The 26559-nt window shown below is 41.4% G+C and overlaps 1 protein-coding gene across 4 annotated transcripts in view; it reads left to right on the plus strand.

Moving 5' to 3' along the window:
- Positions 1 to 26559, plus strand: part of RASGRP1 (RAS guanyl releasing protein 1) — an 81695-nt gene extending 55136 nt beyond the window's left edge. For all 4 annotated transcript variants that reach the window (XM_055088329.1, XM_028495696.2, XM_024118329.3 and 1 more), the window contains 11 exons: positions 2063 to 2236; positions 3249 to 3365; positions 5891 to 6166; positions 7676 to 7756; positions 13519 to 13623; positions 14471 to 14580; positions 15326 to 15470; positions 16191 to 16227; positions 16996 to 17148; positions 18021 to 18406; positions 25168 to 26559. In XM_055088329.1, coding sequence (XP_054944304.1) covers positions 2063 to 2236; positions 3249 to 3365; positions 5891 to 6166; positions 7676 to 7756; positions 13519 to 13623; positions 14471 to 14580; positions 15326 to 15470; positions 16191 to 16227; positions 16996 to 17148; positions 18021 to 18406; positions 25168 to 25302 — 1719 coding nt within the window. In that variant the 3' untranslated portion in view covers positions 25303 to 26559. The remainder of the gene's footprint in view (positions 1 to 2062; positions 2237 to 3248; positions 3366 to 5890; positions 6167 to 7675; positions 7757 to 13518; positions 13624 to 14470; positions 14581 to 15325; positions 15471 to 16190; positions 16228 to 16995; positions 17149 to 18020; positions 18407 to 25167) is intronic.

Raw genomic sequence — 26559 nt, forward strand, 5'->3', positions numbered from 1 at the left:
CTGGGGCCCAATTGGTAGGACTGCTCTGTCAGGCCTGTGGCATGTCTGCTCCCTGCCAGGGCTCAGATCAGTGGAGGTGGAAGGGAAGAGTCAGTGCAGAAGAAGGCCTCTGCGCCAGCGCTCCCCCAGTGTCGGTGCAGGGTTCTAGCTGCAAATGAAGACATCAGCTTGAACCTTCATTTCTTTTGAATGTCACGGTCGCCTCATAGAAGAAGACTTTGGGGGGATCTTTTTGTTTTCCCTACACAGTTCTAAACAGTTTTCCCCACGTAGGGTGGGAGGGAAATTTATCTCTGCTATGAATTGAGTGACATTTGATATTTTCTGCTTACTATTATAATACTTTGGAGGGGGGAAGAATTATACTGAGATATTTCTTTTAAAAAACAAGTGGATGCAATATGCTACATTTAGAATGGGAGGGGTATATAAATGTATTCACTGGAATGAATCAGGGGAACTTTTTCTTAGAACCAGTAAGATTTGTGCTGTATATGTCTCTTAAGGAGTAGGTTTGGTCTACTCATATTTTTCCACCCATCAGCAAACACAGCACAGAAAAATGGGACTCAGTTAATTTGCATTCATTTTATTTAGGTTATGAGATCTTCTCATCAGTGTATTACTAGTCAGGCAGGACTAAGGTATGTATACTGATAACAACCCCCTCAACCCTTCCCACCCAATCTCAGTGGCCTAACAAAGCAAAAGTTTATTTTTCACTCCTGCTACACGTCTGACCAGGGGCCTCTGCTGACCACAGGTGCTCAGAGCCTGGGTGTGGGAGGCTTCATCTTAACATGTATCTCCACGATCTCTGCAGCCTGGAAAGGCAACATAGCCAATCATTCACTTGGCTCTTCTATCTCAAAAATCATCACTCTATCAGCAACTCCTAAATATCTAAAGATCTTTAGGGTGTGAAATGATAGTGTGCTCAACTTCCTAAAAGGATTTCCCTGAAAAGCATTCGTTCCAATACAATCCCAGCGAGAGGATTTTTCTTTATTTCTGGAATGTGCCTATTACTAATATAAACATCATTATTTAAAACAGTTTCCTTGTTTCTGAAAAAAAAAAAAAAAGTCATCATGTCACTTCCACTGATATTCTCCTGGCTAAACTGTGTCATGTGGTCACAGCTGATCTCAAAGGGCAGAGCTGAGAAATGGAGAGCTGGAAATAGCTGGGGAACAGCACCGAAAACTCCCATGGGAGCATTGGAGCAGAGCAAACTCTCCTCCCTCTGTTACACTATTTGAGCTGAAGGATTGCTTGTGACAGCGACACAGTAGCTACAGTCATGACTTACACAGCGATCTTCTGGGACATTTCCAGCTTCCCATCTGCTGTTTGTTTCATTGTCAGCCATAGTGAATGCCACTGCCCAGGTGAATGGGAAGCTGTGGTCCCCAAATAATAGCTAACCAGTGTCACGTACCCCACTCGCTTCGCCCCTGCTCAAGTTGGCGAATAGAGGGAAATCCAAACAGGTCTGTTTGATCATGAGGTTAATAACATCCTGTTAGCACCGCCTCACACTTATGTAGCACTCTGAAAAGTTAAAGTGCTTTCACAGGTTATCATGTTTGATCTTAGTAACAATTCCGTGTCCTAAATAGGACAGATGTTATCCCATTTTTAAGTTAAGAAAACAGCTAGGAGAGAGAGAAAAAGTGTGACACAATAGATTTTGTGAGATGATCTTTTTTTATTTCCCTTATCTTCAGCAACAGAGCTGGAACTAGTACTGAGATTTTTCTTGTATACTGTATTCTTTAGAATTTAGAAGGGACACTATCCCTATCTACTCAACATAATATTTGGGTTACCTTGTATGTGTACACATCCATTTAGGCCTAATGACTTTTGATGTAGAGGGACCATGCTGTGGGTAGAATAAGAAAGATGTCCTTCCTACCATCCTTGTCTGCAGGAGAGGAAGGCCAAGAGCTCCTCTGTCCCTTAGCAGATTCTAGCCATCAACTCAGCAGAGGTAATATGCCCCTCGGGTCTCCCAGAGTACCGGAGCAGCAGTCCTGATGAGTTTCTTTTTCCCCAGTTCTCCGATTATCAGAATTACCTCGTGAATAGCTGCGTGAAGGAGAACCCTACCATGGAGCGGTCCATTGCCCTGTGTAACGGCATCTCCCAGTGGGTACAACTGATGGTTCTCAGCCGCCCCACCCCCCAGCTCCGAGCTGAAGTCTTCATCAAGTTCATCCAGGTGGCTCAGGTGCGTGACCGGATTAAGACTTTAGGCCTGGGCTAAGAGGTAAATTATCCCCTCTTCCCCCAGCCTAGTCTATCCATTAGAGCTGCTTTCTCCTCATGAACCTCCTGGTGGGGTTTGTGCACCTTTACCTGTCCCCAGATGTAGATACGGTGACTCTTCTACATCCCACACAAGGGCAGTATGGAGAGGGCCCTACAGGCCATCTTCAAGGTCAGGATATGGTTAGATCTGTTTAGATCTTTAACATTTTTCAGAAGATGCTTACCAGCCTATATTGTTTTACCAAATGTGGCCCACATGGCAAAGGAAAGGGCAATTTCAGGTTTTAGTGGAGCTGGACCAGCCTGATTTAGGTCTGTGAGCCCATGTTGTGCTGAATGGCTGGGTTTAGTGTTTGAGGGGCAGAGTTTAGGCACCTGATAAGAGAAAAGCAGATACTGTGAACACATATTTGAAATTTCACAGAGATTCTAGCATCTCTGTCCCAATTACTGTCCTATATAGGCACTGGCGTTGCCCTCAGAAATAAAAGTCTGGTTACTTTGAGGTGAAGGATATAAAGGATTAGGCTGAACGATATATTTTTTCAGCTCTAGATGTTCTAGACCAGTGTTTCTTAAAGTGTGGTACATGGACCACCTGCTCTGATGTTAACTAAAGGTACGTTAAAAGCACAGATCCCTAAGTTCAACCCCAGATCCGGGGAATCAGAACATCTGCACTTGGGTCCAGAAATCTTTGTGTTAAACAAGTACTTTGGGTGTTAGAAGCCACTGCTGTAGAGGGTGGTCCACAGACCAGCTGAAACTAAAGGAGGAAGACATGACGCTTTGCTAGATTTGGGACCTCCTGGTCTGGAATTAAGCCTTAGGAAAGAAATGGACAGAAAATTGCAATACCTGATGGCTAGCCTTTGGCCAGAATTAGGAAGACTCGTAACACAGATATGAGAGGCAGCATCTAAGCTCCCATGTAACTGACATGTACAGTGACTCTGTTTTCTGTGTCACAGAAGCTCCACCAACTACAGAACTTCAATACGTTGATGGCTGTGATAGGAGGGCTCTGTCACAGCTCAATCTCCAGGCTCAAGGAGACAAGTTCACATGTCCCGCATGAAATCAATAAGGTCAGTGCTCCTGTCTCCTCCCGGGCCCCTTAGCCGCATTCCTAGGACCAGTGTCAGCATTTCCTCCTTGAGGGGCAGCCCAGAGAGCATTTCCGAACCACACCATCCCTTTTCAACCAGGCAAAATACCAAGGAAGCAACCCCTAAGAAAACCCACAGGACAGGAATGGGGATGTCACAGATCTGAGAGTGACTGTGACTCAGTCTGGCCGCAGTGTTACTGCACCCATTCCCGCTGGTGATTTGAAACAATGTGTGTGTCTTTCCCATGTTTGTATGCCACTGAGTATCCGGAGTCAGCATCTTTAGGGACAACTCACTTGCTCTAGCAAGGAGGAGTGGTTCAGTGACCATAGTTCAGTCTGCATGTCAAATGAGGTTATTTAGTGACACGTTTAGAAACCTAGCTAGCTGGAACCCTTGGAGAGTGACATTATGGAGAGCTGGCTGGAACCCTTGGAGAGTGACATTATGGAGAGCTGAATTTTCCCAGATAGTTGGAAATGAGCTTTTCAGGTACCATTTTTTAATAGATGGTATTTTATTGAGGAACATTTTTCTTAAGTGTCATAGTTCAGTCTGCATGTCAAATGAGGTTATTTAGTGACACGTTTAGAAACCTAGCTAGCTGGAACCCTTGGAGAGTGACATTATGGAGAGCTGAATTTTCCCAGATAGTTGGAAATGAGCTTTTCAGGTACCATTTTTTAATAGATGGTATTTTATTGAGGAACATTTTTCTTAAGTGTCCTATGCACTTTCCTACGTTATTAATTAGATTTTATAGAAAGGACTTTAATCCTTTATACCTACGGCTGTTATCACACATGTAAACCACTATGATATAGTACAGATATAAATGCAGCTCCTTATGGCATGGGTTTGATAACAACTGCTCTGGGTATTTTCATCTCATTTGGCCTCCCTTACTAATAAACTCAAACCCCAGTCCCCCCACGAGCTCTCTTCTTACGGAGAGATGTCTGAGCCTCGTTGCCACATCCGTTTTCCCAGGTGTTCAGCCTCCTTTCGGAAAGCCTCTTATTAATCATCCTTGTTCTGACAATGCTGGGGTCTGGGGACACGGCTCCACCCCCACCTCCCAGTGGTCTGGTCACCTTATAATTCCCTGATTGTGCTGGCTGGGAGCAGGCAGAACAACTGAAAAGACTGCCTGTGTCTCAGAAGGAGAGAATCACAGAATTTAAAGTGCCTTCGTGTCATTTCGTTTATAAGATGTAGTTTGCTGCTCTGCAGCTTGGGGTCCCCCCATAGCAGTGCTTCCTGTCTGTAGCTGCTTGACCTTCAGGGTGGTCTGCATAGTGAATTCCTAAGTCCAGAATTAAAGGTAGTGTCCTGCAGTAGTTTATGTCACCTTCCAAGGGGAACAAAAATACCTCTGTCATCTTTGCTGCTAGTCTTTCGTCTTGTGAGCGTTTCCCACACTCCACACTCGCCTGCCCTGTTTCCTAGAGGTATGTGAGGAGGCTCTCTTGGCAACCACATGGCTGCCAGGGGCTGACTCCCAGACCTCAGGCTCTCCATCGGGGAGAAAGGGTACTGCTTTAGGCCACGATTTTATTACAGAAATTTCCGGCACAGTGTTTAAAATGGTTGTTTTGTGTTGTGACGTGACTGGCAGGCAGTCTCTCCTTCCTGTCTTTGCTTCTGAGAAGGCTGGTCACCACACATGGGGGTGGGGTTCTGTGAACTGCGTGCTGACTTAAAGCAGGCGCACTGGAAGGAACAGCAGACCTGGCTGTGCCCTTGCTGTGCTGGGAGCGGCCATGTGCCCTCTGGCCGCGGCAGAGCACAGGCTCTAACGGAGAGCTCCCCACGGCCTCCGCCTCTTCCTCTCGCAGGTCCGTTGCTGGGAATCGGTCTAGTCTGTTCAGTCTCCCTATCCAGGGTTTCGGTCCGTGAGTGGAATGTCACCTGCTTCCTAGGCATAGGCCCATCTTGAGACTCAGCGAGCCAAGGCCCACAGAGCACAGCATAAGGAATAACAACACGCGATAGGTGACTGAAGCGCCACGCTGGAAACATATGCTTCCCCCCGCCAGCTGTGTGGGCAGCACACTTGAAGTGTTATGCGGTGCGGTGTCTTTGGAATCATTCGGAAGACACTAGGGAAGGGCACTGAATGGCTTGGGGTAGAGGTCAGAGAGAGACACTTACTATGCACTGTATACTCTTGTACTTCTTAAATTTTTTTAATCATGTGCTTATTTATTTTTTAAAAGAACAGTTTTAGCATAAAAATGGTAAATAAAACCTCATCTAGAATTTTCCAGTTATGTAGTAAAGCACACCTTGAGTTTTGTAAATCTACTCTGCGATGTTTGACATGAGCTGGAGTTTTAACTGGGGAGTTGGAATCTACACCTTTAGATGGACCACCCTCTGCCTGACAAATCAGGGACGGGGTGAAATTATGGTAGGAGCTGAGAGTAAAAGGCGGCCGCTGCAAAAACGCAGCCTGCCTGGATGGTACCTGTGACTGGGTCTCTTCCTCTGCTCTGTAGGTTCTGGGTGAGATGACTGAGCTGCTGTCCTCCTGCAGAAACTATGACAACTACCGGCGTGCCTACGGGGAGTGCACCCACTTCAAGATCCCCATCCTGGGGGTACACCTCAAGGACCTCATCTCCCTGTATGAAGCCATGCCCGACTATCTGGAGGAGGGGAAGGTGAACGTCCACAAGCTGCTGGCCCTTTACAATCATATCAATGAACTGGTCCAGCTGCAAGAGGTGGCCCCGCCCCTGGAGGCTAACAAGGACCTGGTGCACCTGCTGACGGTGAGGCTCCATGGGAGACAAATTACTGAGCGCTACCTTATCAAAGATCAGCTCAGTTAAGCCTCACAAGAACTCTATGAAGTGGATACTATCATTACGTCCATTTTATAGATGGGGATTCTGAGGCACAAAGACGTAACTTGCCAGAAGCCACACGTTATTAAGCAGCAGATCCTGGGCTCAGACCTGGGTGGTGGGACTCTGGGGCTGTGCTCTTTAGCACCATGCCCTTTGGACCTCTAGGAGTGTTCCCCTCCCCCTACAAAAGCCAGGCCTAAGCTCTCTGGGAGGAGCTGATAGCCAATCAGGACACAAGGCTTGGTAAGAGATTGGAGACAGTGGGTTTTCATTTAAAAAAAGGCCAAGGCATTGAGTTTAAAAAAAAAACAAAAAAAACAGCTTCATTATTTGGGTGCTGCTACCACTGGCTTGGATCCCAGAGACATTTAAGCCAAGGGCAGGCAAACACTTGTAGTGATGCGGGAGACCAGGATTTGCACTTTGGGTGCGGGGTGAGATCAGATGAACTCCTTTCCAGACCTGTGATTCTATAGTTCACCAGCTGTGTGACTGACTGTGGGCACATAACTCTAACTCTCTGTTTCCTTGTCTGTAAAATCAGAGGGATTCATCTCTGCGATGACTTCTCCCTTCTCTTTCAGTTCTAAAATTAGACAATTTTTAATCTGCTTTTTTTGCAGAATGGAATAATCACTGTAGCCTCTTCCTACCTCACAGGATTATTTTGATAGTGCCTCAGGCTTTGCATCCAGCTGGTGTCTAATCCCAGCCCTTTTGCTAATTGTCCAGGTGACCTTGGCTAGTTTCAACCTTAGCATCATCTGAGGAAAGAGGCACTGAATCTTAACTTTCTTGGTTCACAAATTCTGTGAGGAAAACTGTAAGCATTTCCCTCCCAAAATATACATAAACCATATATACTCAAAAATATGGATGTTTTTGAGTTCTGAACCCCCTGAAGCCCATCCATAGAATCCAGATTAGGAACAAGATTATTTCTAAGACCTCTCTCCTCTAAAATTTTATAGTTCTAAGATATATGAAACTCTTAATATTGTTTGATATTACCTGTTATCATTTAAACTGGGTTCTGTTGCTGGAATCAAATTTTAATGGTATCAGGCCATGCAAACTGTCCTTTCAGATCATCCATCTGCTTTGGGAGAGAGCACGTGAGGTGTGGACTATCTGACTAGATAGGGCCTAGAAGCTTAGCTATTAAACCATAGTTTAAAAGTGGGCATCTTGAGACTTCTCCAAAGTTTTTAAACTTCTCCAAAGTTTAAAAATATTTTACCAAGAACTAACGCTTACCCTACTACAATAGTAGATGTTATACCCCCAAAATTTTGTGAATTTTTAAAAACAAATGACTTACAGCCTAAAAGGGTAAACCACTAGAGAGGAAGAACCAAGAAAGAAACACATCAGCCCTGGGAAAGGCAAACAGCATCCTAGCAATTAACTCTGTTCTCCTTTGATCTGCAGTTATCCCTAGATCTCTACTACACTGAAGATGAAATCTACGAGCTTTCTTATGCCCGGGAACCGAGGAACCACAAAGCCCCAGTGAGTTTTTCATATTAAGACTCCCATGTGTAACACAGGTGCTTTACAAGCCTCTCATCAAGGTCATCCATCTCAGAATGGACTTTAGTTTAGTTTAAAAAGCATATTATGTTTTTACTATGTGCCCAACATTGTGCTAGGAATAAGGAAAGCTTCAACATATGTATGAGGAATAGTTCCTGACCATAAAGAGTTTGTACTCTTTACTCGAGGGGATAAGACTAATATGCGAACAGTAAATAACTACATGCCATGAGTGTCAGGAGTGGGGGAATTGGCCAGTGGTTTACTAGTTAGAGAAGGGATATAGCGTGGTGGGCTGGAGCGACCTCTCCCTCCTATTAATTATAAAGTGTCCTCAAGGCAGTTGTTTCTCTTCATGATTTGTTGATGATAATGATATGTATATTAATCAGATGCTCAGCTTCAGAGGACTTTCAACTTGGTAGATAGAAAAGCCCCCACATCTTGTATTCACATGGGTCAGAAAGAGCAGTCTGCTGGGTCTTTTGACCTCTTATGATGAGAAGTCCTCAAAATTGTGCACAGTCCTGGCTGCACACAGTAGGGACTTCACAGGTTATCTGGCCCTGGCTTCCTACAGGCAGGTGAAATAATTTCAGTCTTCCTTCTGAAGAACCAATAATTCCCACAGTCTCCTGGGCAGCTCCCCAGCTCCAAAGCAAGTGGTACTCAAGGGTAGAGAGTTGCCTGTACATGAGAAATTCAGCTTATCTGTTCAGATGGCTAAATTTCATTGTTTCTATACAGAAAGATCAAGTTCTAGCATCCTGTTGTAACCAAAGATGTTTACTGAACATTCGGCAGGTTTCAGGGTGTTAGAGGGCATTCCAACGAAAAGGGGACCTTCTTTCGTTTTTTGAAGAGATTTTAATTTGGGCCAAGTCTCAGATACTTAGGAATGGATTCCATCTCAGCTTGTCTAGGCCTCACTTTTTTTTCTTGTGTGTCTTCCTGCCTTTTAGCTATTTTTCTCCTCATCCTTGTCTCTACTAAATAGTAAGTAGAGAACAGAGAGGAAAAAAAATTTTTAATGTTATTGGAGTGTACCTGCTGTCCAGGTGTACAGCAAAGTGATTCAGTTATACATATACATATATTCATTCTTTTTCAGTTTCTTTTCTCATATAGGTTATCACAGAATATTGAGTAGAGTTTCCTGTGCTATACAGTAGGTCTTTGTTGGTTATCTGTTTTATATATAGTAGTATGTGTATGTTAATCCTAAATTCCTGATTTATCCCTCCCCCCAACATTTCCCCTTTGGTAACCATAAGTTTGTTTTTGATAAGTTCATTTGTATCATTTTTTAAATTAGATTCCACATATGAGTGCTATCATATGATATTTGTCTGACTGACTTAGTATGATAATCTCTAAGTCTATCCACGTTGTTGCAAAAGGCATTATTTCATTCTTTTTTATGGCTGAGTAATATTCCATTGTATATATGTACATCTTCTTTATCCTTTCTTCTGTCGATGGACATTTAGGTTGCTTCCATGTCCTGGCTATTGTAAATAGTGCTGCAGTGAACACTGGGGTGCATGTATCTTTTTGAATTATGGTTTTCTCCAGATATATGCCCAGGAGTGGGATTGCTGGATCATATGGTAGCTCTATTTTTTGCTTTTAACCGTTCTCCATAGTGGTTGTACCAATTTACATTCCCACCAACAGTGTAGGAGGGTTCCCTTTTCTCCACACCCTCTCCAGCATTTATTGTGTGTAGACATTTTGATAATGGCCATTCTGAGCAGTGTGAGGTGATACCTCATGGTGGTTTTGATTTGCATTTCTCTGATAATTAGTGATGTTGACCATCTTTTCATGTGAATTTTGGCCATCTGTATATCTTCTTTGGAGAAATGTCTATTTAGATCTTCTGCCCATTTTTTGATTAGGTCGTTTGTGGGTTTTTTTGATATAGAGCTGCATGAGTTGTTTATTTTGGAGATTAATCCTTTGTCGGCCACTTCATTTGCAAATATTTTCTCCCATTCTGTGGGTTGTCTTTTTGTTTTTATGGTTTCCTTTGCTGTGCAAAAGCCTTTAAGTTTAATTAGGTCCCAGTTGTTTATTTTTGTTTTTATTTCCATTTCTCTAGGAGGTGGATCAAAAAAGATCTTGCTGCGATTTATGTCAAAGAGTGTTCTGCCTATGTTTCCTTCTAAGAGTTTTATAGTGTCTGGCCTTACATTTAGGTCTTGATCTGTTTTGAGTTTATTTTTGTGTATGGTGTTAGAGAATGTTCTAATTTCATTCTCTTACACATAGCTGTCCAGTTTTTCCAGCACCACTTATTGAAGAGACTGTCTTTCCTCCACTGTATATTCTTGTCTCCTTTATCATAGATTAATTGACCATAGGTGTGTAGGTTTATTTCTGGGTTTTCTATCCTGTTCCATTGATCTATATTTCTGTTTTGACCATCTTTTCATGTGAATTTTGGCCATCTGTATATCTTCTTTGGAGAAATGTCTATTTAGATCTTCTGCCCATTTTTTGATTAGGTCGTTTGTGGGTTTTTTTGATATAGAGCTGCATGAGTTGTTTATTTTGGAGATTAATCCTTTGTCGGCCACTTCATTTGCAAATATTTTCTCCCATTCTGTGGGTTGTCTTTTTGTTTTTATGGTTTCCTTTGCTGTGCAAAAGCCTTTAAGTTTAATTAGGTCCCAGTTGTTTATTTTTGTTTTTATTTCCATTTCTCTAGGAGGTGGATCAAAAAAGATCTTGCTGCGATTTATGTCAAAGAGTGTTCTGCCTATGTTTCCTTCTAAGAGTTTTATAGTGTCTGGCCTTACATTTAGGTCTTGATCTGTTTTGAGTTTATTTTTGTGTATGGTGTTAGAGAATGTTCTAATTTCATTCTCTTACACATAGCTGTCCAGTTTTTCCAGCACCACTTATTGAAGAGACTGTCTTTCCTCCACTGTATATTCTTGTGATTAGGTCGTTTGTGGGTTTTTTTGATATAGAGCTGCATGAGTTGTTTATTTTGGAGATTAATCCTTTGTCGGCCACTTCATTTGCAAATATTTTCTCCCATTCTGTGGGTTGTCTTTTTGTTTTTATGGTTTCCTTTGCTGTGCAAAAGCCTTTAAGTTTAATTAGGTCCCAGTTGTTTATTTTTGTTTTTATTTCCATTTCTCTAGGAGGTGGATCAAAAAAGATCTTGCTGCGATTTATGTCAAAGAGTGTTCTGCCTATGTTTCCTTCTAAGAGTTTTATAGTGTCTGGCCTTACATTTAGGTCTTGATCTGTTTTGAGTTTATTTTTGTGTATGGTGTTAGAGAATGTTCTAATTTCATTCTCTTACACATAGCTGTCCAGTTTTTCCAGCACCACTTATTGAAGAGACTGTCTTTCCTCCACTGTATATTCTTGTCTCCTTTATCATAGATTAATTGACCATAGGTGTGTAGGTTTATTTCTGGGTTTTCTATCCTGTTCCATTGATCTATATTTCTGTTTTTGCACCAATACCATACTGTTTTGATTACTGTAGCTTTGCAGTATAGTCTGAAGTCAGGGGGCCTGATTCCTCCAGCTCTGTTTTTCTTTCTCAGGATTGCTTTGGCTATTTGGGGTCTTTTGTGTTTCCATACAAATTTAAAAATTTTTTGTTCTAGTTCTGTGAAAAATGCCATTGGTAATTTGATAGGGATTACATTGAATTTGTAGATTACTTTGGGTAGGATAGTCATTTTGACAATATTTATTCTTCCAATCCAAAAACATGGTAGATCTTTCCATCTGTTTGTGTCATCCTCAGTTGCTTTCACCAGTGTCTTATAGTTTTCGGAGTACAGGTGTTTTGTCTCCTTAGGTAGGACAGGTGTTTTGTCTCCTTAGGTAGGTTTATTCCTAGGTATTTTGATGCGATGGTAAGTTAGGTTTCCTTTATTTCTCATTCTGATCTTTCATTGTTAGTGTGTAGGAATGCAAGAGATTTCTGTGTATTAATTTTGTATCCTGAAACTACCAAATGCACTGATGAGATCTAGTAGTTTTCTGGTAGAATCTTTAGGATGTTCTGTGTATAGTATCATGTCATCTGCAAACAGTGACAGTTTTACTTCTTTTCCAATTTGGATTCCTTTTATTTGTTTTTCTTCTCTAAGTCCCATGGCTAGAACTTCCAAAACTATGTTGAATAAAACTGGAGACAGTGGACATCCTTGTCTTGTTCCTGATCTTAGAGGGAATGCTTTCAGCTTTTCACCATTGAGAATGATGTTAGCTGTGGGTTTGTCATATATGGCCTTTAATATGTTGAGGTAGGTCCCCTCTATGCCCACTTTCTGGAGAGTTTTTATCATAAATGGGTGTTGAATTTTGTCAAAAGGCTTTTTTTTTTTTTTTTTTTTGTGCAGTATGCGGGCCTCTCACTGTTGTGGCCGCTCCCGTTGCGAAGCACAGGCTCTGGACGTGCAGGCCCAGCAGCCATGGCTCACGGGCCTAGCCGCTCTGCGGCATGTGGGATCTTCCCGGACCAGGGCACAAACCTGTGTCCCCTGCATCGGCAGGCGGGCTCTCAACCACTGCGCCACCAGGGAAGCCCTATCAAAAGCTTTTAACTGCATCTATTGAAATGATCATATGATTTTTACTCTTTAGTTTGTTAATGTGGTGTATCACACTGATTGATTTGCAGATATTGAAAAATCCTTGCATCCCTGGATAAATCCTATTTGATCATGGTGTATGATCCTTTTAATGTATTGTTAGATTCAGTTTGCTAGTATTGATATTTTGTTGAGTATTTTTGCATCTATGTTCATCGGTGATACTGGCCTGTAATTTCTTTCTTTTTTGCAGGGGGCGGTATCTTTGTCTGGTTTTGGTCTCAGGGTGATGGTGGCCTCCTAGAATGAGCTTGGGAGTGTTCCTTCCACTGCAATATTTTGGAAGAGTTTGAGAAGGACAGGTGTTAACTCTTCTCTAAATGTTTGATAGAATTCACCTGTGAAGCCATCTGGTCCTGGACTTTTGATTGTTGGAGGTTTTTAAATCACTGTTTCAATTTCAGTACTTGCAAATGGTCTGTTCATATTTTCTATTTCTTCCTGGTTCAGTCTTGGAAGCTTGTATCTTTCTGATAATTTGTCCATTTCTTCTAGGTTGTCCATAGTAGTCTGTATTTCTGTGGTGTCAGTTGCAACTTCTCCTTTTTCATTTCTAATTTTATTGATTTGAGCCCTCTCCCTCTTTTTCTTGATGAGTCTGGCTAAAGGTTTATCAATTTTGTTTATCTTTTCAAAAAACCAGCTTTGTTTCACTGATCTTTGCTATTGTTTTCTTCATCTCTATTTCATTTATTTCTGCTCTGATCTTTATGATTTCTTTCCTTCTACTAACTTTGGGTTTTGTTTGTTCTTCTTTCTGTAGTTGCTTTAGAGAAAGAATTTAAATGATCTACTTTACTCTTTGTTGATAGCGTCAACAAAAGGTTTAACAGAGAGGAAAGTGAAACTCCAGGCACATTGAGAATTTTAAATTATCTTAGATGGAGACAATGTATTTGAGGAGCTCTTTGTAAATTGTAAAGCACAACACTTGTGTTAGCCAAGGTTACTGTTCTAGATTTCAATTATGTGTGGGCCCTCTGCTCCTCGCCACTGCACATAGTTGAGGGTTGTCCACAGATGCAGCTACCAGGTAATGGGAAAGGAAGGAGCTTAAAGTTACAGCATTGCATTAAAGTCATGGGGATTTCTCTGAATATTTCATTTTAGCCACTAACACCTTCAAAGCCACCAGTAGTAGTGGACTGGGCCTCTGGAGTATCTCCCAAACCTGATCCAAAGACCATAAGCAAACACGTCCAGAGGATGGTGGATGTAAGTACAGCTGTGTTTCCACAGATGAAAAGCAAGGCACTGCCTGGCTTAGTGTTGTGTGTGGGGAGAGGGGAGCACAGTGGTAGAACCACAAAGGTAAGAAAATTGAAACTCGTTCCTATGTGAGCACAGGGAACCAGTTACTTCTCATATTGGGGCTGCAGAACAGTTCAGAAGTTACATTTTGCCAACACACTTTGGCCTCATATGGGGGGAGGTGTACCTCTTAAAGGCCTAGCAAGAGAGCATATATTTAAAGGTTATCAGTTGATTTGGGGGCGGAGAGAGGTTGGAAAAGGTTTGAGTGTAAGTAAGGTTGATAAAGAGAATCTAAAACTGAAAAGTGTGGCACTGCTTGATTCAATTCACTGTGCTAAATGCTGAGGAGGGGTACATACCTTCATATTTCTGCATTTATCCTGTGGACCATTCCAGTGTAACAAGAACGAGCCAGCAAGTGACAGAACAATTGGTAGAGGATTAAGAGGGGGTAGGGAGCACTTCCAACTGGGCTGTTAGCAGAAGCTACACAGAGAAGTGGCAGTCTGAGCTGTGCAGTGAAGAAAGGGCAGAGTGAAGGGGAAACATCCCTCAGTGCAGTGAGCTAGGAGTACAGAGCAGCTGGGGTGAGGGCATATTGACATGCTAATGGAATTGAAAGCATCTGGCCACCCTCCAGATGCCGGTACCTGCAGAGACCTGGGATGTGACCCACTGAATCTCGGCAGCAGCTTAAGGAGCAGGTTTCCTTGTTCCTCTCACTCAGACTGAGGTGTTCTGGCCCCTTTGTCATTTGGCTATGATTGGTTTCTCTTTGGTAATCACCAAAGAAACTCCTTTTTCACAGTCTGTCTTCAAGAACTATGATCATGACCAGGATGGATACATTTCCCAGGAAGAATTTGAAAAGATTGCTGCGAGTTTTCCATTTTCCTTCTGTGTGATGGACAAAGACAGGTGAGGGTTTGTGTATGGGAATATGTGGCTATGAACCTGTTGGTAAGAATGCTTTATGGGTGTGTCATTAGAAGAATTTGTAAACTCAGATGTGTTGCTGATGTGGTCACTTAATGAATCTCGGTGCTAAGAGAACCATTATCAAGCAGATGCCTGTCCGGCTTCGGTTTGGACCACAACAGACCATGAAAAATGCATGTTTTAAATGCCTCAGAGTTGAAGACTCCATAATTCTGCCAGTTTAGGAATAGTCAACTGTTAAGTAAAAAAAAGTTTAGTCCTCCTTCTTGCTTTGTCCTTACAGATTATGAGGAACAACTAATATTTACTAATATTTTGCATATTTACTTTTCTCAAGAAGTTGGTTCTCTGTGTGAAACCAAATGTTTGGTTGGTGGGTTACAGTTATATAGTAGGTGCTGTCTAAAGTCAGAAACCTCAGCATAAGATATTTCCCTATACCCACATTTCCATCACTTCTTTTTCAAGTCTTGTGGGTAGTGGTTAAGTTAGTTAGGAAAACCTGGTTTAGCCAAAGAGTGACTCTGTGGAAATGAGTAATGCCATCTCACCTCTTTACACATGCTACCCAGACATCCTTATTAAAAGGAGGGCTCATGGAAGTAACTGTCAGGTAATACATACTGTACTACCCCTCAAGGATACAAAGAAAGTGAGTTTCTAAGGCTAGACGCTGCCTTGCTACCCAGCCCCGCTCACATTCTTCTCTCTCATTTGTGGGCAGGGAAGGTCTCATCAGCAGAGAAGAGATCACCGCCTACTTCATGAGGGCCAGCTCCATCTACTCCAAGCTGGGCCTGGGCTTTCCTCACAACTTCCAAGAGACAACCTACCTGAAGCCCACTTTCTGTGACAACTGTGCTGGATTTGTGAGTTGTTCTCAGAGTGCTTCCGGGTTGAACGTGGGGAGGGGTATGAGACAGTTTAAGTGATTAAGCCAGGTACAGACCTTGTGCACCTTTATCAACTCTTCCCGCCTAGAGCCTAAGCAAACACCTACAATAACCTCGTCCTCAAATGCATGGGTTTTACTTGCACTCATCTTTTCCCTGATTTATTTTCTCTTCTGGTAGAAGGGCCCGGGATAAATGGTGAGGAAATGTTGAATTTGGGATATACTTTTAAAGTATTATATCCATATGCTGTTTCAGATGTTAGAAAAGAGAAATATGAGACATCCTCACCCCTTCAAAAGGAACTGCCTTTTAAGAAGTCACTTGGGCTCTGCCCCACCCCGACCAACAGTTTCCTCCTAAACTCAGTCCCTGACCCCAGGATTCTGTATACTTGCTCTTTAGTTTGGAGTCTCAAGAAGCCTATTTGTCCTGTGATTCATCCGCTTCAGGCCTGGGTCATAAATCCACTGTAGTAAGCTTCTTGAGAACATTTACCTCTGATCAGCACAAACTTTTCCTGTTTTCAGTTTAAGGCCAGGAGGGATTAAGACACATGAGAGATAAATGAGGTTTCCTTCCCACTTGAGGTAGAGTAGAATGAGGGAAATAAAGAATGGATGTCAGTGTCTAGCCTCCTACCAGGTAGATGAAGGAACTGTGGTGCATTCTAACTGGCTCTTCTTTGTCTCACAGATCTGGGGAGTGATCAAACAAGGGTATCGGTGTAAAGGTAAGGCCCAGCTTTGTCCAATGTGTTGTCTTCCCTGGTCTGAGAGGCTTTCCTGTAAAGCATGTTCTACCCATAGTAGTTGTCCATTCAGTCCACAGCTTCTCAGCACACCTCACAACCTCATCTTCAAACTGGCTTCCCTAGAGGACCCCCTGAGAGTGACTGCCACCACAAAGAAGAGAAGAATCTGGGTGACTAGTTATGCAGCTCATTACAAGAGCCTCACTTTGCCCTGGAAATAGGGATGATTGGTAGATTATGCTCTCATATGGTCATGGGTCCCCAAAGACAGACAGGCACAGAATCACTTCTGAAACAAAAGATAAGTGATTACCAAAGGCCCTTGTCACCTTTCCTTTTATCAGTAGATATCCCAGGATAATTGTCCTTCCTTACGATTAGAAAAGTTCAGGAGTAAAGGAGAAAAGACCTTTTACTGCAAGGAAGAAAGAATAAGACCTAACAGCTGGGAGCCTCCAGAGGGTCTCCTTAGAGTAGGCAGTATGTGCAGGATGACCAAGAAAAACACCACTTCTGTCTAGGAGAGCAGGATGCCACTTCTGATTCCCAGACTCATAAGGGCTGAGACAAGGTTGTGAGATCCAGGGTTGACCCAGTGAGAAGAATGCTAAGTTCAATAGAAGTGTTAAGTGTCCTAGCTCCAGAAGACAGGACAGGCATGTGTGACGAGAGCACTGCATGCATGTGGTTTTTGAGACCCTGGAGGAGAAAGTGAAAGACTTCCTGATCAGGGTGTCTTGTCCACAGACTGTGGGATGAACTGCCACAAACAATGCAAAGACCTGGTTGTGTTCGAGTGCAAGAAGCAAGCCAAGAACTCAACAGCTCCCACAGAGAACAGCACCTCTGTGGGGCCAACGTCCAACCTTTGCTCGTTGGGAGCCAAAGATCTGCTCCATGGTAAGCAGGCACTGGGAATATTCATCTTGGAAAGTGAAGGTGGAAGAATATGGTTTTGGGGGAGGAAAGATTACCTTTATCCTTCCTACTTGTAATAAAAACCACCACAAATGTGCTTGTGGAAGACATGCCTGTATATTATGTACCCTGTATTTTAAGAGTTCCATTTCACCTGTGGGCACCACAATTCTGTCACACACAATGTAGACTTTCTTGGGAGGAAAGTGGCAGAGAGCAGCATGAGGTCTGCGGCCTCAGAGTGAAGCCTGGAAAGGGGCTGCACCTAGAGGTTTCTCTTCTCCAGACCATCTCTCCCCAGTCCCCAGAGCTTTGCCCAATAGTGACAAGAGGAGGACTTCTGAGGCTTTCCTAGAACTGCCAGGAAGTAGACTAATAGGTAGGTTAAACACAGGTGTATCTTGGGCAACAAGTGAAAATTGCTGTAGAAGTGCTATTTGGCAAGGTCTGCTTGTAGTGAAAAAACCGACTACTGGTTGTCACTGTTATCTATTAAATGGTAACTATAAACCCTAGACATGCAGAAAGCTTGGGACGGAATCTCAGGCATGCTATCTTTTGGGGAGCAAAAAAGAAAGCAAGCAAATAGAAAAAAGCAACAGAAAAGGAGCCTTTAAGGATGGCCGGGTGGATGCAGCCCGACACCAGCCCGACACCAGTGGCCATAGCTTGGCCAGCAAGGCCCCTGGATTTCAGCCTCCTTACCCCCTAAACTGCCTGCTTGAAAATGAGTCCACTTTGGGCCTATGGAACTCCTGTAACAATAAGAAAAGTCTCATTTGAAACTAATGTGTCAATATTGAGTCTCTGCCTTTCTGAGCCAAAGTACTAACATGTCACATACCTTCCTACAGCACCAGAGGAAGGACCTTTCACATTCCCTAATGGGGAGGCTGTGGAACACAATGAGGAAAGTAAGGATCGGACCATCATGCTCATGGGAGTGTCCTCACAGAAGATTTCTGTTCGGCTGAAGAGGACTGTTGCCCATAAGGCCACCCAGACCGAAGCACTGTCTTGGCTTGGCAGTGAGGGCCCTTCCAGTCACTTTGTGCTATCTTCCCCAAGGAAGACAGCCCAGGATACTCTGTATGTACTTCCCAGCAATACATCTCCATGCCCCAGCCCAGTCTTGGTCAGAAAGCGGGCTTTCGTCAAGTGGGAGAATAAAGAATCCCTCATAAAATCAAAGGAGGAGCTCCGTCACCTCAGACTCCCAACCTACCAAGAGCTGGAACAGGTACCTTCCTTTTTTTCAGACTCTGGGAAAAGTGGGGCTAAACCAGGGAAGAACATGTAAACCGAAGATTCAGACCAGGTTGATTATTAGAAAGATAAAGGGGAAAAAAAAGGATTCTGCTTTGTCTCAAAGAAACCAGTGGGGGATAGACAGGGCTCCTGTTGCCATAAAGGTACAATCTCAAAGTGTTGGTACCAGGGCCCATAGCTCTGTTCACAGTAGGCTTCTTGAGAAAAACCACTACCACTTTCTATTGATCAGCTTTACTGTGGTGACACCACACCCTTTTTCTAGACTTAAAGGCAAGTTGCCTAAATCCTCCCTCCCTAGAGGTCTTTGGGGGCCTTCATGGTTGCCTGGACATCCTCCTAAAAGAAGGGAGGTGATCACCGTGCTATCAAAAAAAGGAAGAGAGTATTTAGCTCACTGCAGAAAAAGCCTCCTTCTTAATACAGAATGAGGGAACTCTTCTCTAAAACATCAGGGGGATGTGCTGATTTTACATACACACACACACACAGATAAATCAACAGTAGTTGGAAAATGCACCATGGATTATAATCTGTAGTAAATGGTAACAGTTGTGGTAGCAGAGTTGCTTTTTTTCTGTTAGGCTCACAATGTCCTAATTATAAGTTATCTAATGGAGGTATTAGAAAAGACAAAATAAGGTTTACCAAGAAAAGAAGAATATGATGCCAGGGTTTGATGAGAAGGGGAATAATAAGGTTAAAGAAGAAAGGAAAGTAGGAGCTGGGACAACTGGGGACAACAGGCAGTTGTCCAAATATTCAATTCCGTAGGGTCATCACTAATTACTTCTTTTTGTTTAGAGTACAAAGCTCAGAGTGAGAGCTGGTTTAGATAGACCTCTTGTCATGGGACAGTAGTTTCTCACCAAAGATAGGGTAAGGCCTGTCTTCCCCAAAACATCAAGGCTGGCAATGTGTTTTTGGAGGCCTATCAATCAGTACAAACACAAAACCAACATCTAACTGGCTAGAATTCCTTACATAATTCTACACACTACATAGTAAAACTGCCCAAGAGGTTCTCAGGATTCCCTACCTGGTCCTCAGTGCTGCACCTTCCCTTCCCTGTCAGACTCCCAGGAATTGAATTGAAGACACAAGTTAGATAATGTATGTGTGAAACTCTTGGTTTGGTGCCTAGAACAAAAACATAATATTAGGAGGAACACTTGAGAAAAGAACAGATTTTCTGGATGAAAAGTACTCAGAATATTTTAAGACATGCTTTAAGAATCAATCAGAACATCTTCTGATGCGGGTGACACAAAGCCCTCTTTAGGGGTAGAAGCAGCCAGAATCAACTTTCAAGAACAATGAAAGAAACCTTGAAAAGTGAACTTGATAGAGTAGACAGGACTTCAGTCTTGGGGACGAAGATCTGTGCTTCTAGTCCCAGATATTTCTTACTCCTGCTGATAAACTCTGTGACCTGTTTGGTCTTCTGTAAAATACAGTCCGTGCACTCTACAGCTTGCTTCAGATCCTGACATATTTTATATGCTGTGTAAAAGGAGCAATGTAGTTGTTGGCAACAATGACTTCTTGCTGCAAGAAGTGGGTGGTAGAAAGATTTCAGGTGAGTTAGTTAGGGCCAGTATTCATTCCTACCCAGTAATACCAGAGCTGGTAAACCCTCTTTACTTTTATCCTTGTCATTGGGACCTAAGAACCAGAATTCACTATGCATGTTTTAGAGTATTTAAAATAATATGTAATATTCATATTATAATTAATAAATATTATACATTATTTTAAGTATGTGTATATCTCTAAGCCAGCACAGGACAAAAGAAAATGCAAAGCCTCTTAGGTTCAAATCCCCAGTCTGATACTGTATCCACCTCTATTAACACAGTACCTGGCACGTAGCAAATACTCAATATTACACACTAGCTAATAGACAGCTATCTAGGTAATTTATGTTGAGAAACAACTCATGTATCCCAAATTACACCCCCAATATTTTGGGGGGTAATCAGTATGGTATAAGTAAGGTAAAAACACGAGATTCAAAGTCTTGAAGACCAGCAACATCATGGTGGCATGTGTTGCTCCTTTTTTTCTCTCCTCTTTTATTTATAGCTAAACTGGTCATTCATAAACAAACAAAAGTGACTACACCTTACACCAGACCACCCAGTAGATTTCTACCCACCTGTGCTTCAGAGAAGAGAACAGCTTCATAGGACCTCAGAGAGGGCTGTGAAGCCAAGGGAGTTGGTGAGCCTGCCCCACATCAACTTGCTGCTATCAGGAGGAAAAAGATCAGACTGGAAATAATAAATAAAATAGAGACTAGAAAAAAAAATAGAAAGGATCGACAAACAAAATCGATTGTGAATAATCATTTAACAGTAACTACCCTTAAAACGGCCAGTTGTGCCACAGCAAACCAAAGCTTCATGTGCACTGACAAAAGATAAACAAAATGGACAAACCTTTATTCACACTAAGAAAAAAGAGGGACTTCCCTGGTGGTCCAGTGGTAAAGAATCTGCCTGCCAATGCAGGGGATGCAGGTTCAATCCCTGGTCGGGGAACTAAGATTCCCACATGCCACAGGGTAACTAAGCCCACGTGCTCTGGAGCCCATGCGCTGCAATGAAAGGTCCCACATGCCGCAACGAAGATCCCGCGTGTTGCAACTAAGACCTGACACAGCCAGAAAGAGAGAGGGAGAGAAAGAAAGGGAGGGAGGGAGAAGCCTCAAATATGTAAAATTAAAATGACAAAAGGAGACATTACAACTGTTACTACACAAATACACAGGACCATAAGAGACTATTATGAGTAATTATATGCCAACAAACTAGACAACGTAGAAGAAATGAATAAATTTACAGAAATACACAACCAAATAAGACTGAATCAAGAAAAAAAAACAGAAAATCTGAACAGACCAATAACAAACAAAGACATTGAATCAGTAATCAAAATCCTCCCAACACAGAAAACCCCAGGATCAGACGGCTTCACTGGCAAATTCTACCCAATACTCACTCAAAGAATTAACACCAGTCCTTCTTAAAACCTTCCAAAAAATAGAGGGAATATTTGCAAACTCATTCTGCGAGGGCAGTTTTACCCTGATACTGAAGCCAGATAAGGAAACTACAAGAAAACCAAACTACAGACCAGTATCACTGATGACTATACATGCAAAAAGTCTCAACAAAGTATTAGCAAACTGAACTCAAGAACACATCAAAAAGATTTTTATACCCCATGAAAAGTGGGGTTTATCCCTAGGATGCAAAGACAGTTCAACATAGGCAAATCAACAAATGTAATCGTCACATTAGTAAAATGAAAGATAAAATTCATGTGGTCATCTCAACAGATGCAGAAAAACATCTGACAAAATACAACATCCTTTCATGATAAAAACCCTGCTCAGACTGGATAAAAGGAATATACCTCAACATAATAAGGGCCATATATGACAAATCCATAGCTAACATCATACTCAATGGAGAAAATTTCAAAGCTTTTCCACCAAGATCAAGAATGAGACGAGGATGCCCACTCTCACCACTTATTCAAGTACTGACAGTCTCAGCTAGAGAGATTAGGCAAGACAAGAAAGTAAAAAAGCATCCAAATCAGGAAAGAAGCAGCAAAACTGTCACTGTTTACCGATGATGAGTCTGTATATAGAAAAACCTAAAGATTAAGCAAAAAAACCTGTTGAAACTAATAAACATTTTGTTAAACTGCAGTATACAAAGTCAACTTATAGAATCAGTTGCATTTCTATATACATTAAGGACGAAACATCTGAAAAAGAAATCTTCCCCATTCACAATAGCATCAAAGACAATAAAATAGGAATAAATTTAATCAAGGAAATGAAAGATTTCTACAATGAAAACTACAAGACTTTGCAGAAAGAAATCAAAGACAAAAATGGAAAGACATCCTGTGTTCATGGATCAGAAGAATTAAGATTGCTAAAATGTCTGGCAGAAGACCTGAATTCTTTCCTTCCAAAGAAGACATACAGATGGCCAAAAGGCTCATGAAAAGATGCTCATCATCACTAATTATTAGAGAAATGAAAATCAGAACTACAATGAGGTACCACCTCACACTGGTCAGAATGGCCATCATTAAAAAGTCTACAAATAATAAACCCTGGAGAGGATGTGGAGAAAAGGGAACCCTCCTACACTGTTGGTGGGAATGTAAACTGGTGCAGCCACTATGGAAAACAGTATGGAGGTTCCTTAAAAAACTAAAAGTAGAACTACCATGTGATCCAGCGATCCCATTCCTGGGCATATATCTGGACAAAACTATAATTCAAAAAGATACATGAACCCCGCTGTTCACAGCAGCACTATTTACAACAGCCAAGACACAGAAGCAACCTAAGTGCCCATCAATAGATGAATGGATAAAGATGTGGTATGGATTTAGTGGTATATATATACAATGCAATACTACTCAGCCATAAAAAAGAATGAAATGATGCCACTTGCAGCAACATGGATGGACCTACAGATTATCATACTAAGTGAAGTCAGTCAGAAAAATACCATATGATACCACTTACATGTGGAATCTAAAATATGACCTAAATGAACTTATCCATGAAACAGAAACAGACTCACAGACACAGCGAACAGACCTGTGGTTGCCAAGGGGGGAGGAGGCGGGGGGAGGGGGGTGGGGGAGGGGTGGATTGGGAATTTGGGATTAGCAGATGCAAACTACTAACATATAGAATGGATGAACAACAAGGTCCTACTGTATAGCACAGAGAACTATATTCAATAGCCTGTGATAAACCATAATGGAAAAGAATGAAAAAGAATATATATATGCATATAACTGAATTACTTTGCTGTACAGCAGAAACTAACACAACATCGTAAATCAACTAGACTTCAATAAAATAAATTTTTTTTAAAAAACACTTAAAATATCCATACTATCCAAAGCAATCTATAGCTTCAGTGCAATCCTCATCAAAATACCAATGGAATTCTTTACAGAAATAGAAAAAAAGTCCTAAAATTTGTATGGAACCACAAAAGATCCTGAATAACCAAAGTAATCCTGATGAAAGAGCACAAAGCTGGAGGTACCACACTTAATTTCAAATTATACTACAAAGCTACAGTAATAAAAACAGTATGGTACTGACACAAAAACAGACACATAAACCAATGGAACAGAAAAGAGCCCAGAATTAAACCCCTCCATATACAGTCGACTAATATATTCAACAAGGGAGCCCAGAGCACCCAAGCAGAAAGGAAAGTCTCCTCACAAATGGTGTTGGGAAAACTGGATAAGCACATGCAGAGCAATGAAATTCGACCCCCATCTTACACCACTGATAAAAATTCACTCAAAATGGATCAAAGAGGTAAACATGAGGCCTGATACTATGAAACTCCTAGAAAAAAACGAAGGAAGAAGCTCCTTGTCACTGGTCTTTGGCAGTGAAGTTTTGGATATGACACCAAAAGCAAAAAATCAGCAAATGGGACTACATTAACTAAAAAGCTTTTGCACAGCAAGGAAACCATCAATAAAATGAAAAGGCAATCCACTGAATGGGGGGAAGATATTTGCAAATGATATATCTGGTAAGGAGTTCTTTAAAATATGTAAAGAACTCATACAGCTCAATAACAACAAAATCTGATTACAAAACAGAAGAACTATATGGACTTTTTTCCCAAAGAAAACATACAAATGGCCGACAGGTACATGAAAAGATGCTCCACATCACTGATCATCAGAGAAGTGCAATTCAAAACCACAATGAGATATCATCTCACACCTGTTAGGATGGCTGTCATCAAGAACACAAGATAACAAGTGCTCATGAGGATGTTCAGAAAAGGGAACCCTCATGCACTGCTGGGGGGAATGAAGATTGGTGCAGCCAATATGGAAAACACTATGGAGATTTCTCAAAAGACTGAAAAAAACTATATGATCCAGCAATTCCACTCCTGGGTATATATCCAAAGAAAATGAGAACACTAATTCAAAAAAACACACGCACCCCAATGTTCTTACCAGTATTTACAATAGCCAAGATATAGAAGCAACTTAAGTGTCCATCAACAGATGAATTGATAAAGAAGATGTATGTATATATATACACATATACATACATGCAATGGAATATTACTCAGCCATAAACAAAGAATGAAATTCTGCCATTTGCAACACTGGAAATCAACAGCTGCCTCTATAACTAAATCACTGCAAATTAAATAAATCCCAGTTTAGGGGGATGGGATAAAATTCTTATCTTTCTCAAGAGTCTATTAGTTTTCAATGATTTGGAGGAGAAAATATGTAATATTATATATGTAATATCTCATTGAACTATAATATCACATATTATAGGATTCCAAGTCACTGCTTTCATACCTCAGACCTGACCAAGACTATTTCTGCCAAGTTTAGGCCTGCTACACAATATTCAAAGATTTTCTCATTATTCATCTATTGCTCAGGAATGGTTTATTCTGCCTGCCAGCCACTCACATCTTTGATATAACAAAACTAATTGTTGTTTACACATGCTTATTTGATATTTAATGTGTTATTTCTTATTCAGGGCAAAATACATGCCTTGAAAACACTTTTTAATTCTCAGCCACAGTGAATAGATGCCAATCAAGTGTAGTACTCCCAATACTGTAACTGATTTGCCATTCATTGCTGCTTTATTAACATACCTCATTCTTTTTTTTTTTAAAGGAAATAAATACCCTGAAAGCAGATAATAATGCTCTAAAGATCCAACTGAAATATGCACAGAAGAAGATAGAAACCCTCCAGCTTGCAAGAAGCAATCATGTCTTGGCTCAGATGGAGCAGGGTGACTGTTCTTAGCCCAGAAACTCAAGCAGCACAAACTGCAGAGTGTATCAGAGATCTTATTTCCTAAACCTCTTAACACAAAGACCTGGGAAACCTTAGACTGACTGGCTTTCAAAAGGGTACTTTAAAGAAGGAAAGCTGGCTACTCTTTTGTTACTTAAAAGATTCCAACTGTGCAGTATGGTTTTCTCTTCCAGCCAGTTGAATCGAAGGGAGGAAAGCTGAAGAATGCAAAATATTTGCCATTCATACCAGAAATTTCCGCCCCCCCCCAACCAGGACTAATATCAAAAGCATGATAAAAAAACATGACTATAGTTTTCTGACAAGATAGCTTCTTCTATGTGGCCTGCCCAGCTGCTTCTTCCTTAGAACTAAAATCCCTGGAAAATGAATTTGTTTCCTTCCCGTTTTTTCCTGAGGCATTTATTTGGTTCCATCCAAAGCTTGCTTATAATGGAAAAATACTCACATTCCAAAAGTAGAATCGCTTCCTCTATATTTCAGCATTCTTTATGAATCTGGTTCCCACTTCACTACCTCAGATCTAATCAATTTGCCTTTTCCCCTTCTTCCTCACTACGTTCTTACACACATGAGGATATCTACCTAGAAGAGAACTTCTAGAGATGTAGCCATAAATTTGGGGAGAGCAGGAAGGGGCTATTAAACAACATGACATCATCCAATTACAGGTCAACTCATAGTTTTAGTCTGAGTCATAAAAGAAGTAGCCAAGTTAAGTACCTGGAAATGTGGCTATTAGCACCTCACACATGGCTGGCTAATTACCTAAAACAAACATAACGCAAACATGATGTTTGTCCCTCATAATCTACACTGGATAGAATGAAGAATTTATGGCTTTTTAAAAATGTTTAACTCTCATATGCCATCTTTTTTTTTTTTCTTGAAGGAAGTTTCTGAACTGAATTTGTGCTTGTACTGTCTTCACTATTAATACTATTTAGAAATAAGCTAATTGGATCAGAGGCTTCAGTAATAGCTGACAGCATGTACATATGTACATATGTATATACAACATCAGACATGCATGTGGCTTGGAATTCTGTTTCTTCCTTAGTAAAATGTGTGAGTTAAACGACTTTTGGTCATGTACACAAATTCACGAAGTTCAGTTTGTTACAAGATAAAGAAATTGCTCAGAATGTAAATTGTATTGTTTGGCAAAATCACAAGAGTCCTGTGAGTCTTCTGTTAATGAAGGTTAATGATAAATGGGCTCTTTTAATTATCTGGGCAACTATT

The sequence above is a fragment of the Physeter macrocephalus genome, chromosome 11 (assembly GCF_002837175.3).
Source record: "Physeter macrocephalus isolate SW-GA chromosome 11, ASM283717v5, whole genome shotgun sequence".
NCBI lineage: Eukaryota > Metazoa > Chordata > Mammalia > Artiodactyla > Physeteridae > Physeter > Physeter macrocephalus.